Genomic DNA, 20745 nt, shown 5'->3' with positions numbered 1-20745 from the left:
ACCCCCCAAAACAAGATAGATCCCTGGTGCCTAGAGCCATTTCCTGGCCATAAATCACAGCTGTGCTGCGATTCATGGCTGGCAAACGGTGCCAGGAAGGCAACGATGGAAAGGGGAGACTCTCCTCTTTCCATCAATGCCTCTCTGACATCTGGGGAGGCCGTTTTGGCCTTTTTTTCCCCACAGGAGAAAGGAGAGGACACTCACCTTGTTAGCTCTGGTGGGGAAACTGTGACGTCCGTGCGCTTCACGACACAACAAAGTCTCAGGTGGGTGGAAGAGACTCAGAATGTCTTCCTTGTCTCCCGGAGGAAAAAAGAAAAAAATACCCCCCTGCCGCTGGCCACTGATTGCGGCCCGCACCAGGGAAGGGTGTGCTTGTGTCGGCCATTGGTCGCCACGCACCAATGGGGTTAAGAAAGGATGGGGAACTGCAACTCAGCTGCCTCTTGGCGTGTATGCTTTGACAGGAGTGCCTGTGGTGTCTTAATGTGCTTAAAATGACTTAAAAACATGAGCACTTCCGAATGTTACTATGCAAATCATTTGAGACTCTAAATACACAGCAGGACAGCATATCTAGGATCTAATTCTAAATATTGTAATCGAATACTATGAGAAGTAATGTCTATATTCGAAGAACAGGGTGAATTGAATGGCACTTGTGATTCAGAATATTTGAGGATACAACAAAGGTATTACTTTCAAACCGGACAAAGTGTTCCTGTCCAAGGCGCAGGAAGAGTTCTTCCTGCGTCATGGACAGGGATGCTTTGTACTTTGCATTATAGGTGGCATTTAATTCCCCTCTATTCTTCGAGTACCAATTCTTCGGCTTAAACAGATGGCATATTTGTCCTGATGGGACCTGCGGAGTGTGCCGTAGAGGGTTGAAACATCGACATCACTCCTTGGGTTGTTTGAACTATAGCCACTGATGTTTGCTGTTATGGTATGAGTCATGTAAAGCACATAGCTGCCCCAGCAATGGGGCTTTCCAACGCTAGACCCCGAAGATGATAATTGCAATTACCAGAAAACAAAACGGGAAAAGAAGGCATAGATGGAGGAAAGCCAGGTCTTAAGGGATTTTCTGCGAAGCAGGTGGTCTTGAATGTTCCTAAGAGAAAAGGACTCTGCGGAAATAATTGCAAACTTGGACTGTTTTTTTATTAGGTTAGCCCTCTGTGGTCCAGTCTTGACATCTGGGTGGTGCAGTTTGTTTCTGCTCGCTGGGAAGTGTGGTTTCGCTTGACCATGTCGCCTGTGTGCCCCATTGCTGGGATGCATGGTGGGGTCTCTGTTCGGTTTGCCGTTTTGATCTCTGTATCTTGTTTTCTGAACGTTCACCTGAAACCTTTCAGCTGTATACCTGCCAATGTTTTGAGCAGAGAGACTTCTTGATAAATTGTAGATTTAAGTGCCTACACGGTATGGGCAAGGTGTTTTCAACAGGGATGGAGATAGATTCATTCTGACAGTACTGTGGTGGTGTAGTAATTCTGAATGTATTGCAGTGTCGTCATGCTGTTTAGTTTGTGAAGCAATAAGTATTCTTGTCATACTGTTGAGGTGAATGAATCATGTATTTCATGTGTTGCATGCTTTTGTGTCATTGACCTGTACAAATATCAACTAGTTCTGGAGGTTTTTACAATGATGGCCTTATTGTAGATTTGTTTATTATTTGGTATAGTTCACTTATTTTATTTTTTCATAGTGTTAGCTACTTTGGTCACGTGCTCTAAAATCTTAACAAGGATGATTAATTATGGGGATGTCCTTGATATGGTAGTGCTGCTCACCAGGGCACTGTAATGGTGACTGATTTGCAAAGTATTGGATAAGAGCGGGGAACCTTAAGTCATCTAGAGCTGATAGTACAGGTGCCGGAGAGCATGCTAGAAGGGTGTACTGACTGTCTGATATTGTTAGTTTAGCTTTTTTGTGATGGTTAAAGTAGAGTTCTTTAACTGCTATTGCAAATGCTTGTAAAGAGTTACAAGGCACAAACACCGACTGTTTATAAAAGAAACACTAAAGGCATTACAGAAGAAGGACCCTTTCAGAAGGTAGGATCAAGCCCAGGCATCACTACTTGAAAATAAAGATAGGAAGGAATTAGAAGAAGGAAGCTCAAAGGATTGAATCTCACATGGTATCTCATTCTGTAAGGGATCGTTTCATGGTAAATTGTGCCACCAAAAAGATCTGTGGCGCAGAAAGTAACTCCATTATTAATCAAAGAGGAACTATCTATTTTACTAGATTGCAGTACAGTGATTTTCCGGCATTGCTGCTTCTTGGCCATTTTTCCCCAGAATGGACAAATTAATAAATTTGGTGTGTACTGCCTGATTCTGGAGAGCTTGGTTGCCTATTTTATATTACTGTAGTACTTGCAATTGATGATTCCTTTCTCATTTGCCCTAGAAGTGGGTCTCTCAAACCTAGTGTTGGATACATCCCTCAGCCGTTATAATTTCTTCCAACGTGATCATCTCTGTTTTTTAATATTCCTGATGTGGGTTACTCTCTAAAGATGTAAGGCCATAAAGATGCCCAGTCTTCTCTTGAATCAAATTCATATAAAAAAAAAAATGAATTTCAGCATTTTTCATTCAATTCTTCCTGTGGTACATCGTTCTCAGCCATCATATGTGTGAGAAGCAAGACATAATTGCCATATCGTTATTTGAATACACACACGTACATGCCGGTGTCAACACTTTCCGATTTAAAACTCACTTTTTTCTCTTCAAGAAGGGGGTTGTATTGCCTCAGAATTAGAGAATGTTTTCCGTTCATTTTGACATCCGTGCTTATTCTTGGCCAAACCCCCAAAGTACTGTTTCTAGAATTTGGGTTGCAATGTTGTTAGTCACGTCTTGTATTCTGGTTTAACGTTTGAGGAGTTTTATTGTGCTTATTTGTATTTCTAAAGGCCTATCTGTATAGAAACCATTCATTAATGGGTGGTTTTGTTTCTCCGTATTCTTCGTTGTGCTCTGTTGCGGTAAAATTCCATTATTGTTTCTGTGTCTTAATATCGCCTGGTATTCTTGGGTGAGTTATCAAGTTAGAATGAAGTATAGACATAGGGATTTTGTTGACTAATTTTAAGGGGGGAGGTTTCAATCCTATCTCATTTTGTGATTGTACATGGGGCAGATTTCACAATGGGCTGCAACCCACGATGCCTCATTGTGTTTTTACAGAGTTTCCTGATCTACTTATCAACTTTACGTGTACTACTACTACTTGATTAAACTTGTTTTGTTTACAGGTAAGAGTAGGCAAAACACCTGAACCCAGGTTATTGTCCTCCTCAGTAACATAAGGCCCAGGATGCTGTCAATTGCGGTTTTTCTTGTGCTGTTTGTACACAGGGTTTTCTTTAAAAAGAACCAAGTTTTAAAATTGTAATGGATTGTTAAACCTCAGTGATCCTCTTCACCGGATGGATATCTTGATGAGTTAAGGTTGTTACTGACGTGCTGTGACTTGCAGAACACAACTTTGAATCCTGGCAAGGCCAACTTGGTCGTCCGTGTGTAGGAGGTTGGCAAATTTAGTACCATAAAATTAGGAACCCTATTATTCAAAGCACTAAGATGGCAAAAGTGGCCAATCTAAAACAATTACTGTTGCTGTTACAGTAGAAGGTTCCTGCTTAGTATTGTCCTAAGTGCTTCTCTACAAGACACGGTTTCATTCATATACGTTTGCTTGTTGCAGAAATATCTCAAGTACTCACAATGGGCGGTTGCTTGAGTCTACTAGGTTTGGATCTCAACACGTTTTGTTTTTTCACTTGCAGCACCAATGTGGTAATGAATTATTCCGAAATCGAGTCAAAGGTTCGGGAAGCAACAAACGATGATCCATGGGGACCTTCTGGGCAGCTCATGGGAGAGATCGCCAAGTAAGTCTGGCTTGTGGAGTGTTCTGTGGGAAGGTCGGAGGCAATGAAGGGGCGGAGGTGGAGGCAAGACAGCAGTTTTAAGTAAGCACTTGTGTTGTCACCTCTTAGTTCTGGGTTTTGACAGTGCAACTGTCAAATAGAACTGTTGCTTACAATGTACATAGTGTGGGTTTTGGCCTGCTCCCTCCAGTCAATAGTTTTCAATGCATTTCCTATTTCAGCTATTGGCTTGAGACTTGGTTACTGCCATCTTGACTCAGCCGAGGGGAGTATTTATCTTTCGCTTTATGCTATAGGCACTTTGGAGAAATCCTTCCACCACAACTCAAGTGCTTGCATTGGAATGCATGAGGTCTACTTTACAACAATAGCCCTGTCTATCCACTCCTGCTGGCTCCCGCCCCTCTGTTGTGCACGTGTTACACATTAAACCCAAACTTTTTGGCTTTGCTAATGCTTGTTAAAGATTGGACCTGTTCTGGAGAGGAATCTTTTAGCTTTATTTCCTGGAGGAGATATGGTGGCTCTAGGTTTCTCAGAGAGAACCGTAGCCCTCTGCCTTGCAGGGTACCAAGGGTCTTGTGCGGAGGTCGAAGCGAGTGAGCTCAGGGGCACACGACGTGCCCTCACTTTTTTTTTAGAACAAAAATAGTTCCTCTATTTTTGTTTTTAAAAAAACGACCTTTCTGGGACGATTAAGACAGTCCAGATGTCTCAGCTGAAAATTAATGGAGGGTGGGAGCTTCCACTGCTGTGAGACCCAGGGAGAGGTGAAAACTAAACCAGAATCAAGCCTTCTTGCCAAGGTGCAGCTACCTGAAAGAAATGTAAATGCGTGCAAGTGGTTAATCTGCAACTATAAAGGCTGTTTGGTTGCCAATTAATTGATCGTCACTGGAAGCTTCACAAAGATGTATTCTTTTTTGAGAGGTAATGTAATTGTGTTACCACCTGAGCAGCGGAGGACATGTTTTTAATGAACACATAAAAATGTTTGCAGTAAGTACAGTCTGATTGTGTATTACTAAATTCTAAATTTTGAGAGCACCCTTTCTTAAACTTAAATCGTTTCGCACATTTTGTGGCCGCATAGCTTATAACTGTGTATTACATATTCACAGTGTTTTCTGTCACAGGCTATGACCCCCCTAGCCCTACTGCACTGACCAGGATTAAATTCTGTGACTTCAGTTACACATATATACATCTACAGTGATCGGTTTAGCCAGTAGAGTTTACATAACGTAAACTAGCGCGTTTTACCTTTACTAGATTAACTTGCATATATGTTTCATTTAAGATATGTTATTTTGTATGCAGGTACCTGAAGGTGTAGAAGGTGAAGATGTTGTTTTAAATGCAGTTACCTGAAGGTGAAAGGCCAACAAAATAGTTACAGCATATTTTCTTCTTTTTAGCCACGGCTTTAAACTTCCCTTACAGTTCCCATCCTATTTTTATGCATTTTGTCCTTTGGTCTTGTGTGCCAAAAAGAGAGCGTTTGCTCGACAATCAGTGTTGTAAATGGTGGCTCTCGATTGAGCCTGCCCTGTCACCTTTTTGTGTCGGTGAGATTGACACGAAGCACTTGTATAGTTCCTGTCTATGCTGCTAAAGTAAACAGTGGGAAGAAGTTCTTTCTACAGTTTCCCTCCTTTAGCTAATCATTATTTTAGGAATTTTTAAATTTGGTATAAGCTTGAGGCTTGTTCTGCTATTTCACTCGGTTCCACACTGCCATCTAGTGGTTAATGCATGGCAGATCAGGCTTTGACACCCCAGTTAAATTAACATTTCTTGCTTTCTAGGGCCACCTTCATGTACGAGCAGTTTCCGGAGTTGATGAACATGCTGTGGACGCGGATGTTGAAAGACAATCGGAAGAATTGGCGGAGAGTTTACAAGGTGAGTGCCATGGGAGTCACATAGGTGGGGAGATTAAATAGTGAATAACACGTATGAATAGGAGGCAGGGAGTTCTCAAGACGTCTTGGCGGGCGTCACGTTCAAATGGGAGACTGCGTTTACGCGGTCATTGTAACCGGAGTGCCCGAGGTGGAGCTTTTACAAATTGAAAATTGCCAAGAACAGAGGGGAGAATATACAAGATGGGTACCATTGAGGAAAAGAGCCTAATTTTACATGGTTTGTAACATCATCTGCAGAGTTTAAATGACGACTCTGTGAGAAACAGGCGGCGAGACATTACGTAGTGCCGCGTGAGAAAAACAGGTAGAGGGATTGCCTATCAAATGCCACTAGTGTTTTAGAGGCGGTTTGTAAGGCGAATAAACGTTGACCCACCCAAAAATTCCTAGGAGGTTATATCAAATGCAAAAACAACAGATAATGGACGGAATGCAGAGCATATCAAACATTCACCGCCAGTCATAGATCTGGGTTTAATCCATCAGTTTTTTTGCTTGCCATGCCTTTTCAGTTTGGACCCAGCCATATGCAAATCAGTCTTGACCCTGTCCCCCATGGGAACAGTCCAGCCCGAACTGCAAGGCCAGGTCTTCCCTGAACCAGATACAAGCATCCTGGGACCGGTTTCTGGGTATCACCCTTCATCAGCCAGGCTAGCTTGAATCTGGTAGCATAGCAAGCACGGTACCCACGTCTGGGCATACCTTTCCCACTTAGGGCGACAAATGCAAAAAGAACAGATGATGGACGGAATGCAGAGCAAATCAAACATTCACCCCCAGTCATAGATCTGGGTTTAGTCCATCAGGTTTATCAAATGACCTTAGCTCCTATGGCAACATAATTGACATCACTGAGGGTTCTGAACAACTGCATGATAAATAAAAAAAAATACAGCACAGACCAATGATCTTTGAAAATGGTGGAAAATAATACTTGTCCAAAATTGTGGTGAGTGAAGCAAATGAGGCAGACATCCTCTACGGCATGTTTAGGGGGCTACCACCCAGACAAAATATTTTAAAAAGTGGGGGGTCATTAGTGCATTTTAAAGCACATTTTCCACATACATTTTCTGAAACACCATAGGGCAGGGGTCTTCATACTGGGGGGCGGGCGCCAGGCTTTGACCAAGAGAAACATAATGCTGCTAACAGGACTTTTTTAAGTTGGAAAAAATGATCAGCACCGAACCACTCTGTAATGGGCTAACATTAACATGTTTTGCCATTAAAATCCAAGCTGGGAGTATGTGTCAAAAGGGAAGGGACTCCAAATACTCTACAACCCGTCCGCCCCCACCTCTAATAATCATACTGTGCATAGGTTTACCCATTAGTAAGGTGTGCCTGACCAGAATAATATGTTTGGCATCATGTATTTTATTGCAGTTTTAATACAGTAACAGAAGTTACCTGCAGTGCTTAAATACGTCCAGACATGATTAAATAGAATATTTAATAGAATAATTGTGACAGATTCAGAGGGGGGCCCTGATCATTTTTTTTCTCTACAGGGGTGGGTGGGGGCGAGACGGCAGCATTACAATGTTGGAAGACTTCTGCCATAGGGTCTGAAAATACTCTTTCAGGCCCTTTTATAGTCTGTCTAGCCAATTGACACAGTTTTTTCAAAATGTGCTATAGGCCTCCTGAGCTGAGGTCAGCATATAGTCATACCCTCCCTTCCCCTAGATTCCAAAAATTACAGTGCCAGAATTCTGCTGTTAATGCATCCATATAAAAGGTAACCCATATGTCAAATATTATCTAGGTCACAGTTGAACACCTCACAAATGCCACTGTTGTCCTCCCTTATACCTGGTATTATCTCCAGTGTGCTAGCACCTGCATTTTCCCAGGAGTGCCCCTTATGCCAATAATTTCCTCAAGTATGCCATCACTATTAGGTAGTGAATGTCATGTGTGAATCGGACGCGGGGTGTTCACAGGGCGACTTGGCAAGCGTCACATTCAGATGGGAGATTGCATTTACACGGTCAGTGCATCTGGAGTGCCCGAGGTGGAGTGTTTACAGATTGAGTATTATGTCAAAAACAGAGGGGAAAATGTACCCTTTATTTTTCCACAGGTGCCCCTTATGCCAGTCCCTTATTTTAGCATGGGTCCCGTTATGCTAAGAATTACCTCCAGTAAGCAAGTAGCAGTATTTTGTCATAAATGACTATCATGACAGACCTCAAAAATTCTACTCGCCCACTGGCTCATAACTCCTATTTTACAAGGTTGAGCTACTTTTAGGACTTACTCGCCAATCTGACTAATTGACATAGAACAGATGTTCTGTTCAGTAGGAAGGTGAAGGAGGCCTTTAAATCCTTTTAAGGTCACATTTGTTCTGAGCTCAGAGACCGAGGTCAAAAGTCAGTTTGTCTTAAAATTAATTTTCCTTCTGACTGCAGAGTTCCAGGACTTTGTCAGTTTTTTTCTCCTAAAACACAACTTCTGATGGATACAACTACCTGTGGATTCCTCACCTAATGAATACTCCCATGGCGCCAGCATTCAACGGAAATCTTCTTCCTAGCTTCTGCACGTCGACGTCACTCTAGCCCGCGCGACGCCGTCTGACATCATACAAGCAATAAGAGGTCCTCGCCGACGTGCTGACGTCAGTTCCCTTTTTTCCGTGCATTCGAAACGGTTATCTTCGAGGGAGCTACTGTTACTTTCGTAGCTACAGTGTATTTTCTGCTGCAAAGTTCTTCTCAGCGGTAATAATGTCTCAGAGGAAGTCGGGTTTCAAGCCCTGTCGAGAGTGTGGGGGCAAGATGTCCGTTACAGATCCTCACTCCGACTGTCTATGGTGTTTGAGCTCCGACCACGACGTCGTGACTTTCGATTCATGTCGGCACATGAACCCGAAGGCCCTCAAAGAACGTGAGGCTAAACTATTCATGGCGAAGTCGAAGAGAAAGGAAAAACATCATAAAAAGTCTTCTTTGCCAAGGTCTCATCGGCGTCATCGAGACTCCCGGCGCCGTAGAGATTCACAGCATCATTCCAGCAAGGAGACTCGTTCGAGGTCGCCTTCGGCTCGGCGTCTGAGAACTTGGGAGGTCAGTCCCACGGTCACGCCGCATCCATCGACGCCGTTGCCCTCTCCGGCGTCACCGACTTCGCTTGGACCGGCGTCTGTGATTGAGGTGATGCAGCCTCTGGTGTTGTCTCCGGCGTCGCAGACGTCGAGGCCGGTGTCGGGGTCGCCTTCGATCCAGGCACCCCAGTATCCGGCTTTTCCCACCCCTGGAGCCGATAGTACAGCATTCCTGAATGCGATGTATACCATCTTTCAACAGATGGCCCCAGGGGGTGCTCCGGCTGGTCCTTTGGGGCCTTTGGCCTTTTCATTGGGTGATCCTGCGCCTCTACGGCTGGCACCCTTTATGCCCTTTCTCCCTTTTGGGAATGTGGGCTCGGCGCCGGTGGCCGCTCCGGTGGCTTCAGAGGGATTGGCCCCGGAGGTTTCCATCCCGTCGACGTCAGGATTTCGTCCTGTGACTCCGGTGGGTCCATCGGCTCCAAGATCTCTTCGTCCTGCTCCTTCAACGGTGCCGAAGCTGCCTGTGGCGCCGGACACGGCGTCGGATACTGCTGGAGATCGCGCCGATCTTCGACTTCGGCGGCGGCCATGTCGACTCTGCGTATCGAGCAGAGACTACATTCGAGGAGGCGTGCTCTCCGTCTTTTGGAAGAGCAGGAGTACCAACGAGTCCTGGAGGAAGGAGAGGTTGAGGACTCTGGAGATGAATTGCATGGTCTGGATACGGCCAGTGGGCTGGATACTTCCCCTGAGTGGGATCTTTCATCTCCAGGGGAGTATACGGAGGAGGCTGCTACCTTTCACGCTGTGGTAAGGAAGGCAGCTAACTTTCTGGGCCTGCCTTTGCCGGTGGCAGAGGCGAAGCAGAATTTATTGACGGAGGTATTGCATCCGGCCTCTGCTGCAGCGGAGCCTCTCTTGCCGTTTAATGAGGCTTTGCTTGATCCGGTGTTAGAGGTGTGGAAGAAGCCAGTATCTTCCTCGGCGGTTCATAGGGCTGTGGCCAGGAGATATCGAGCTGCACCATCTGACTCTGGCTTTCTTTCTAGACACCCTACGCCGGAGAGCTTGGTGGTGCAAGCCTCCTGTTCATCGAAGTCAGTGCCTGGATCTTTCCCGACGGTACCTGGAGCCAGGGACTCCAAGAAGCTGGATGCACAATCCAAGAAAATATTTTCATCTTGCAGTTTGGCGTTGAAGGCCACCAACGCAACTTGCATTCTGGGGAGATACATCCATGCTCTTATGGACGATATTTCATCTTCATTTACGGAGCTTCCCCAGGGACTCTTGGATGTTGTCTCGGACGCCCAGGCTGCCGCAACCCAGATTATCCAGTCTGGGCTGGACACAACTGATTCGGTGGCTAGGGCGATGGGCACGGCTGTGGTGGCAAAGAGACAGGCCTGGCTCCGTAATTCAGGGTTTTCTGCGGACGTGCAGTCGACCCTATTGGACCTCCCGTTTGATGGGGACAAACTGTTTGGAGCCAAGGCAGATTCGGCCTTGGAGCGATTTAAAGAGAGCAGGGCCACAGCCAAATCGTTAGGGCTGCAAGCTCCTTCTTCCTCTGCCTCTTCCAGGTTTTTCAGGAGGTTTCGTGGATTTGGGCGTGGCTCTTCCTCCTCTTCCTTTCGGGGGAGATTCCAGCAACCTGCCTCTTCCCACCCCTATAGATCATTTAGAGGGAGAGGTAGGGCCTGCACCAGAGGAGCCTCTCAACAGCACTCTGCCTCTTCCTCTTCCTCGTCCTCTGGAGGGGTGCAGCAGGAAAGCAGCCTTAGGCTTCCACCATTTCCCACTCGCTCCTCTCCTGTAGGGGGAAGGTTACGGCATTTTCTCCACAAGTGGGAGACTATTACAACGGACACTTGGGTTATCAGTGTTGTGGGAAAAGGCTACACCCTTCCCTTTCGGGAGTTTCCGCCCCCCATCCCGCCCCGCCCATCTTATTGTTCAGAAGAACACCTCCTGTTGCTAGAACAGGAGGTTCAAGTCCTCCTTTCAAAGGGCGCGGTGGAGTTGGTCCCAGAGCAGGAAAGGGGTCGAGGTTGTTACTCAAGGTACTTCCTGATTCCCAAGAAAGATGGTCGGTTGAGACCGATCCTGGATCTGAGGATCTTGAATTGGTTCCTCAAACAGGAAAAGTTCAAGATGCTGACCCTAGCACAGGTGCTTTTGGCGTTGATCAAAGAAGATTGGATGGTGTCTGTCGACTTGCAGGACGCTTATTTTCATATCCCAATACTCAAGTCGCACAGGAAGTATCTCCGGTTTGTGGTAGGGTCGCAGCACTATCAGTTTGCGGTCCTCCCGTTTGGTCTTACTTCAGCACCTCGAGTTTTCACGAAGGTGATGTCGGTGGTTGCGGCAGAGCTCAGAAGGAAGGGGATAGCAGTACTCCCTTACTTGGACGACTGGTTGATCAAAGCCAAGTCTCCGGAGCTTGTGTTGCATCATCTGCAGTCAACAACGCAGTTGTTGTTCGACCTGGGCTTTTCGGTGAACGTGCCCAAATCTCACCTGGAGCCCTCTCAGCGCCTCCTGTTCATAGGGGCAGTACTGGATACAACATTGAATCGAGCCTTTCCTCCGCCTCAGCGGATTCAAGACATTCAGGCGTTGGTTCCAATGTTTCAAGGTGGAGCGGTCATTCCAGTCCTCAAGGTCCTTCGTCTGCTCGGTCTGTTTGCCTCCTGCATACTGTTGGTCACGCATGCTCGCTGGCACATGAGGGCTCTTCAGTGGTGCCTCCGAAGGCAGTAGTCTCAACACAAAGGAGATCTAGAAGGTGCGGTCAAGATCTTCAGAGATGCTGCTGTGGACTTGAAGTGGTGGATTGAGAGCAACAATCTTTCACAAGGAAAGCTGTTCGCGCAGTCGCCACCAGTGGCCACGGTCATAACGGATGCTTCCACTCTAGGGTGGGGAGCTCATCTGGGGGATCTGGAGATCAAAGGACTTTGGTCTCCAGAGGAACAGATGTTTCATATCAATCTGTTAGAGTTACAGGCTGTACGTCTGTCTCTCAAGGCCTTCCTCCCTTCCCTTCGTGGTCAGTCGGTACAGGTCCTGACGGACAATACTACCACGATGTGGTACATAAACAAACAGGGAGGAGTAGGGTCGTACCTTCTCTGCAGAGAAGCTCTTCGACTATGGTCCTAGGCAAAGGACCATCAGATTTGCTTGGTAGCAAATCATCTGGCCGGTGTCTTGAATGTACGTGCGGATAGTCTGTCGCCAATTCTCGGCCGACCACGAGTGGCGTCTCCATCCAGATCAAGTCCGTTTAATCTTCCAGATGTGGGGGTTTCCTCGGATAGATCTGTTTGCCACTCTGGAGAACGCACATTGTCTGTTATTCTGCAGCCTCCAGTATCCGGTGCAGGGAGCATTGGGGGACGCGTTTCTGATAACCTGGTGCGACCAGTTGCTTTACGCGTTGCCCCCCATACCCTTGATTCCTCGAGTGTTGAGGAAGATTCGCCAAGACCGGGCCCAAGTCATCTTAATAGCTCCGGATTGGCCAAGGAGGGTGTGGTACTCAGACCTTCTCCAACTCTCGCTGTGCCCTCCGCTCCGTCTCCCTCTCAGGGCAGACCTCCTCTCGCAGTCGCAGGGGCAGGTTTTACACCCCAACCTCCAGACTCTACACCTACATGCCTGGAGATTGAACGTGGCAACCTGAGTTCCTTCTCTCTCCCGCCTGATGTAGTGGATATTATATTAGCGGGCAGGCGACACTCCACTAAATCTATCTACGCTAATAGGTGGTCTAAATTTGTTATGTGGTGTGGAGAGAGACAGATTGATCCCTTACATGCTCATCTGTCGGACGTTTTGTCTTTTGCTCTGTCTCTAGCGCAGAAAGGTTGTGCAGTGGCTACCATTAAGGGTTGTTTGTCGGCTTTGTCAGCCTTCATTTGTCTTCTAGACCAACCATCGTTATTTAAATCTCCTATTGTTCTCAGATTCTTGAAAGGTCTTCTAAATAAATATCCTCCAAAACCATTTGTTATGCCTCAATGGGATTTGTCCTTGGTCCTTACTTTCCTTATGGGGTCCCCTTTTGAGCCTTTGCATTCTTGCCCCTTAAGGTATTTAGTTATTAAAACAGTCTTCCTGGTGGCTATAACATCTGCAAGGAGAGTGAGTGAGTTGCAAGCCTTATCGGTAAAACCCCCTTATACAACTTTTTATGGGGATAAGGTGGTGTTGAGGACCAAGGCTGCTTTCCTCCCGAAGGTTGTTTCACCTTTCCATTTGGCCCAGACAATTACTTTGTCCACGTTCTATCCTCCGCCTCATCCTTCTAAGGAGGAAGAGAGACTACATCGCTTGGACCCAAAGAGGGCGTTAAGGTTCTTCATTGATAGAACGAAGGATTTCAGGCTGGAGGATCAGCTGTTCATCGGATACGTGGGCAAGAGGAGAGGAAAGGCAGTCCACAAGAGAACGCTCTCCAGGTAGGTTGTTCTTTGCATTAAAATCTGTTACTCTTTGGCAAAGAAGGATCCTCCTGATGGCATTAGAGCTCTTTCCACCAGAGCTAAGTCGGCCACTTCGGCCTTGGCCAGGGGTGTTCCTGTGGTCGACATCTGCAAGGCCGCAACTTGGTCGTCCCTTCACACTTTTGAGAAACATTACTGTCTGGACTCTGAGGTCAGAAGGGACGGCCATTTTGCACGGTCAGTGCTGCAGGATTTCTTGGTTTGACCATTTCGGCACCCACCACCGGGCGTGGTACTGCTTTGGGACTCTATTCATTAGGTGAGGAATCCACAGGTAGTTGTATCCATCAGAAGAACGAGTTACTTACCTTCGGTAACAACTTTTCTGGTGGATACATTAGCTACCTGTGGATTCCTCACGGTCCCACCCGCCTCCCCGTTGCCTTTCTGGTCTTACCAAGTAATCCTTGAGTGCGCTCCTCTTGGTCTTCAAGGCTGCAATAGATTTTGTATATATGGATACTTGTGTGTGTGTGTATATATATATATATATATATATATATATATATATATATGTGTATGTATATATCTTTTTGTATATACATGATTTGCATATATTTGTTGGTTTGATTAAAAGAAAAAAAAAAAAAAGGAGAGTTATATTAAATCTACAGCCATTTTATTGCAATGTTGTGTGATTTACAATGTTATGGGATGTTGCCTTGCTCTTTCATTGCATTGGGTTATTATTCTCATGCACGTAAAAAAATGTTGGTACTGACGTCGGCGAGGACCTCTTATTGCCTGTATGACGTCAGACGGCGTTGTGCGGGCTAGAGTGACGTCCTCGTCGACGTGCAGAAGCTAGGAAGAAGATTTCCGCCTAATGCTGGCGCCATGGGAGTATTCATTAGGTGAGGAATCCACAGGTAGCTAATGTATCCACCAGAAAAGTCGTTAGCGAAGGTAAGTAACTCGTTCTTTTGAATAGGTAAAGTAATCTGTACAAACATTTCAAAATATATTTCAGTAGGTGTGAAAGCCCATTGTTTGTACTTCTTTGTGATGAAATAAATTATTTTAATAGGGGGAAAACAGATCAGAACACTTTACTTGGTTATATGCAAAGAATAAATATGTTTTCTGAAACCAGATTTTCATAGATTAGGTAATTCATTATATAGTTAGCAGTAAAGCTGCAAGTTAGTTGAAAGGATTTTGGACGTTTCTTGTAAATTTTATGTCTGTAAATGACAGCGTGTGACCACATCATGCTTTAGTAACATATTTATTCAAAGTGAGTGTTTAAATATAAACCCTCCTGCTCTGGTAGCAATCCTATTAGTAAACTAAGAGGCAGGTAATGGATCATGTCTCCCCTATATGTGGGTCAGATTCTTTTTCTAAGCAGTGGAAAAGTTTAGTCTATTTAATGAAACATAGACTTCTTTTTTGTACAGCAGAAATGCTGCACTCACGTACTTGAAGGTACACATGTGAGAATGAAGAAAAAGGTGACTCTGGTCGAGTAGATTCTTCAAGTTACTCGACCTGCAGGTCTAGTAACATTTTTATGATTTTTCAAGGCCTGCCTGATTGCAATTGCTTTCTGTAAGCCAGCACCAGTGCAAGGGAAAAACAACATTCACAAACTTGCTCACTTACCTTCATTCACTCACAGTCCTTCTCACACATTCACATTTATTCTCTCATTCCTTCTTACTCACATGCACTCATTCATTCTTACTCTTACATTCTCTTACTCATTTGCACTCCCTCACTCATTCACACTTTGATTCACTTATACTCATACTCTGTCCTTCATTCTTCCTCACTGTTACTCGTTCTGACTCATTTATTTACACTAATGCTCACTCACTCTTTCACTTAGTCAGTCCCATTTATTTTCACTCACTGGCTCAGTCACTCATTCTCGTAATCTCTAGCATGTGCTCACATTCTTTCTCGTTAAAGTGTTCTCACTCACCCAATCTAACTTTTACTCTGATGCACTCTGACTCACTTACTGATTCACTTACTGATTCAGAATCTCATTCATTCTGACTTCCTACCTGTCAGTGACTCTCACCCCCTTTCACACACATGCGCTCTCACTCACTCACACACACACACACACTCAGATAAACACAAATGCTCACACATACACAAGCTCTCTCATACAAAAAAACTCCTGCAAGCACATGCATGACCTACCTTTTAAAAGTATTTTTTTACTTACCTCAACTGCTGGTGAAGGTACATTTTTAATAAAAAATGAGCAGAAAAGGAGAGTAACATCCAGATACACAACATCACAAGCTTCCCCTGTGTTTTTGACACTGAATTTGCACCTCTGAGGTCAGGCAGAGCTAGACTGGGAACGAAGAGCAGCCCTTCAAAATGATTTCTTAGCAGCCCAGCCCCCATACCGCGCAGACTGGGTGAGCACTGTGAGCTAGCCCAACAGCTACAAAGTTAATTTATGGAGATTTCTGCACTAGAGAAATGTTTGAAAATATGTAAAAAAATGTGCTTTCTTTCTAGCTAAGCCTGCTGGATGAGTTAGGCAAGATATTTGAGATGACAATGCCAGAAGATCCTTGATATTTTCTACAAGGAATACCCTACGATTTAGATTTACCATGTATGTAAATTATGTAACCTCGGTCTGGTAATAGCCAAGAGGTACCTAGCGAAATATTGGGGGTGGGGGGGGGGGTCCCTGACACACCAACACTGACTGAATGGAGGTGGGCGATGGACTTATAAATGGCTGCAGAGAGAGTGGTCTATAAAAGCAGAGGTTGTCTGCGTAAATTCCAGAAAAAATGGGGCACCTAGATGACGTACTATATATAACCTTGACCCAAGACCACATCCTTGTTCTGAACATTGTGAATGATGTGTGTACTCCATGCTCCTTAAATGCCTGTATCCATATGCAAGATGTAGTCTTAATATGTGCTTCCTGATCGGCATTGATATATGCACTGCTATCTGATGTGACTTGGTGTCCTTATAGTTTTGAAATATTATATATAAAGCAATTGTTATGTTTTTCCTTTTTTTTAAAATCCAATAAAAACATTTTTGAAAATATGTAAAAAAAAAAAATTAAAAAAAATGGGGCATTATACCACACATCTTTCGTCATATACTGTTATCCCAGCTCCTTTTGCCACCATTATTCGTTTGCTCTCATCCTTTTTCTAAATCCTCTCTCCCTTTCCCTAACCATAATACTTTTATGGCATCTACTCTCCACCTTCCTTTCTTCTCTTCTTAACCACTCTTGTTTTTACCTTCTTCTTTATTTCCTTCTTCCTTTTCTCTATCCTCTCATGTATTTCATTGCTCCTATTGCTTTCCTTCTCCATTCCTGATGATTAGTAATTCTGACACTGTCATCCATTCTATTACTGTGTCCCATTACTTCTGTCTCTCTTCCAAACCTTTAAATACACAGGCAATTAGCAATAGAGGTATTGCCTGTCAGACCCATGCTTAAGTAAGGAGGGGTGAAGCTGATTACCATGTAGATTTTGACAATATGAACAAGCTGAACACTGGATGACCCGAAGACACATGGGAGGAATTTAATGTATTTGTAAGTCCCTAATAAATGGTAGTACATGCACTCAGGGCCTGCAAATGTAATGCTACTAGTGGGCCTGCAGCACTCCTTGTGCCACTTACTTAAACACCCTTTGAGAACATGCCTCAGCCCTGCCACCACAGGATGTAGTAAAGTTTTAAACTGCCAATTTGACTTGTCAAAGTAACCTGTTTACCAGGCCTAAGAGTTCCTTTTATTATACCTACGTCATAACTAAGGCACGCACTAAATAGCCCATGGGGCGTGGTGCATTGTATTTAAAATGTGGTAGAGTGTTTTTAAGTTTTACATGTCCTAGTAGTGGAAAAAAATCCTAAATTTGTTTTTCACTACTGAAATCCCTAGCTCTCCCTTAGGATAGCATTTGGTTACCTTATTACAATTCTAACTTTTGATTAAGAGCAGATGATAAAGTAAAGTATGGACCCAAATGATTTGTAATTTAAAATCCTTTTTAATGGTAAAGTCAGATTTTAAGTCACAATTCTGAAAATGCCACTTTTAGAAAGTAAAGCACACAATGTTCATGGAGGAATCATTTGCGTACAAATATTTCAGCATTATTAAATAGTATTAATGTTATAATTAACCATAGATCAAATTCCATAGAGGGATAACTCTTCAAACAGCGTTTAATTCATTTCTGGGAAAATGAAGAATTTTTATATATTCGCTAATAATATATCCATCAATATAGCAAAGCAACAAAAATATTTTTTTGTGTTTTTATTCAAATGCACTGGTGACCCCTCTAAGTTCACAATCCCTTTATATCCGAGGGACAGAAGGAGAGCTCCAACCCTCCTGACTCTCCAACCACAAAAGGGTTGAGTTCTATATGTAGTCTTTCAAACTATCAGAAATCCCACCTAAGAGACTCCAGCAGCTCATGGGAAGAATTGCGTCTTGGAGAATATAAGGTTGGCGTTTCGGTCTCCCAAGGCTCAAACCGTCCACGAGACCATCCTCAGGACAATGTGTCAAAGTGGATTAAATCACAATAAGTGTTGCTTTCAACATCAACTTCCTAGAACAGCACTGCTCAATCCTTGTTATCCGGCACATTCAACGCTAGTCAGTTACTCCAGTATAAAGAAAAGACAGTGCAGTTTCACCACAGATATGTAAACTCCCACTGGGCTCGAATCAATCAGTTTAGATTACCCATTTCTTTGTGGAATATTGGGTTACCCTGTTTATTTGTAACTTTTAGAAAGTTAACATTTTCTTCCTCTATCATTTGGTCCCATCTGCCGGGGACCTAGGTCACATGATCCTGCTGTTTAGTCTTCGTATATTCATCCCAGACATTTAGACAGTAGGGCTTAGATGTGGGCAGGATGGGCCATCCTGAATGGATGGATGGGGGCAGAGCTATGCCCTGCGCCACTTAGATTTCAAAGGGGCTTGACTCCAGCACACACAGAGCCTAACAGCATTTTTTGACCCAATACTTGTATCCTGGGCAGGGAGGTAGGAACTCTCGGGAACCGGAAGTGGGGGTAGTATAGGGAATCACCCCACTTCAAAGTCTGGCATCAGGTATAAATATTGGACCTTTGGAGCCAGTCATTAGATGGACCTATGGACACTACAATAAAATGACTGCCCTTCTGCCAGCGGACTGCCCTGCTCCTTGAGGACTGCCTTGCCTTCTGATGAGGACAACTGGACCTGCTCTCTTCATGCCAGGCTTACGGACTAACTCCAAGGGTCAGTTGGCTGACCTCTTCCTTTGAGCTTAAGGGACACAACAAGCTCCAGAGGCCTCCTTGCAGCAACCCAGTTGACCTGTTGCAACTACCTGTGTGAACCCTGCTTGCCCCTGTTGAAGTGATTTCCTAATACCCAAGAGTTGTCTTCCCTGGTCTTGGACCCTTAGTTTTATCAGTCGCGCTCCCCCTGTAAAGAAAGGAAGAAATCCTGATGGCTTGGGCTCTTCGCAAGCGCCAACAGGCCTGTTCATGTTGGGAGACTGCCACCCACACCAACCACCAATGCAAAGCTCCAGTGAGCCCAACTGTTTGTACTACAGTGACCGCCAGTGACGACAGGAAACATGAGACTTGGACTTCACGCTACAGCAATGGCAGCCCACCGTCACTGCCAATGCGAAGCTCCAGCATCGCCTGTCCATGTCGCCACACCGTCGCTTCGTATTACAGTGATGACCACCCAGGATGCCCGGACTACTCTTCGTGCCACAGTGACAACCATCCACAACACACTCCCTGCTCCTTGCAGTCCCCCTTCAACACGAAGGGTACTCTTCGGGCCTGACTTTGAGAAGCATACTTTTTCATAGGGACTAATCGGGTCCCTGTATCAGTCATGCGCTTTACCGCAGTAGGCCTGAACTTGTGACTTTCTCCAGTTATAGTATGACCAGATGACTGCGAGTGGTGCTTTGTGCTTCTAGGTCCTTTGTGCTTTTAGGTCCTATACTCATCTAACACTTTAAAACTCCATATCTCCGGTTCTACCAATTGCATTTTTATTATTTTGGTGCCATTTAATTGTGTTGTTGTGTCTTCACCTTATTACTGTTTGAATGCTGCATAAGTACTTTACTCTTCGTCTCTACTATAAGCCTGACTTTGTACTAAGCTACCAGGGAGTCAAGCACAGGTTAATTTTGTGACTTTTGTGGTTCACCCTGGCGAGGATTGCGGTTGCTGCTTGACAAGGGTTTACAGATCCCTTCAAACAATAACCTGATTTCTTACACTTTAACATCTAGATTTAGCAGATGCAGTGCCTTTTCATCTGTATGTGCTTTACTACCTTGAGGACATACTATTATGTATGCTTCAGCCTGAGCTTTAAATAAACGGATGGTTTCTGAGCTTCTCAGGATTGGCCTTTTTCCTGCACGTCAACAATGCTGATATCTAAAGGAGTAGTACTTGTATGTGCCTACACACATTCTATAGTTTCTATGGGCATAGCTCAGACTTGACTTACAATGTGTCAGCACCTTTAATTGGTTACTACCTACAATTATCAGCTTTATTAGTATCGAAAGGGAACGCAGTAGTACTTGTTAACAGTGTTCATACATTCAGTGGGACAGCATCTGCGCTTGTTAGCAGTAGTGCTGTATTGTATTTGGGCTTTGCATTTGCTTTTGTAAAGCATTTCTGGTACAACAGTGGATGGACTTCTTTGCAGAATTGTTATAATTATAATTGGTTAATTAAGTACATGCATTATCAGCATTGCTTTATCGACATTTATATGTTCATATGTCACTAACTTCACTTGTTAACTACACTTGTAAGCATGGGTTTTAGGCAACATACATAATTACACGTTCTACAGTTCATAATACACCAGGGAGTGGATGAGCCAGCCACACATTCAGCCTCCATCCAGCAACACCCAGCGTACTTGCCAACATTGTGTGACAACAAAAGAAGTTAGCATATTCCAGGTTTCTCAAACCATTACCACTGTGATGCCAATGCCAGTAGTAATAACCAGGTGTGGAAACCATCTGTTCGATGGCATGTGTGACTGTAGATAGACATGCTCTGCTTACTCCTGCCTTCTAGTGTTTGGTCCGGAGCTGTGCAAGTTGTTTTTCTTTGAAAAAGTCTTTCAAGTCACGAGGTCGAGTGACGACTCCTCTTGGTGATATTGCACATGGGCATTGACTCCACTGTTAGATTGTTTTCTCGCCATAGAGTTTGGATGTTTGTGCCTTCGCTCTGTGCTTCTACTCTGTTCGGTCTGTTTCTTCAGTTCTTTACTGTCCT

At 44.5% G+C, this 20745-nt stretch overlaps 1 protein-coding gene across 1 annotated transcript in view; it reads left to right on the top strand.

Moving 5' to 3' along the window:
* CLINT1 (clathrin interactor 1) overlaps positions 1 to 20745 on the top strand; it is a 447297-nt gene that overhangs the window by 89327 nt on the left and 337225 nt on the right. The window contains exons 2-3 of the mRNA XM_069199652.1: positions 3821 to 3925; positions 5734 to 5830. Of these exons, the coding sequence (XP_069055753.1) occupies positions 3821 to 3925; positions 5734 to 5830 (202 nt within the window). The remainder of the gene's footprint in view (positions 1 to 3820; positions 3926 to 5733; positions 5831 to 20745) is intronic.

Source organism: Pleurodeles waltl, chromosome 7 (genome assembly GCF_031143425.1).
Source record: "Pleurodeles waltl isolate 20211129_DDA chromosome 7, aPleWal1.hap1.20221129, whole genome shotgun sequence".
In the NCBI taxonomy this organism is placed as follows: domain Eukaryota; kingdom Metazoa; phylum Chordata; class Amphibia; order Caudata; family Salamandridae; genus Pleurodeles; species Pleurodeles waltl.
This window is presented reverse-complemented; position numbering and strand designations above follow the sequence as displayed.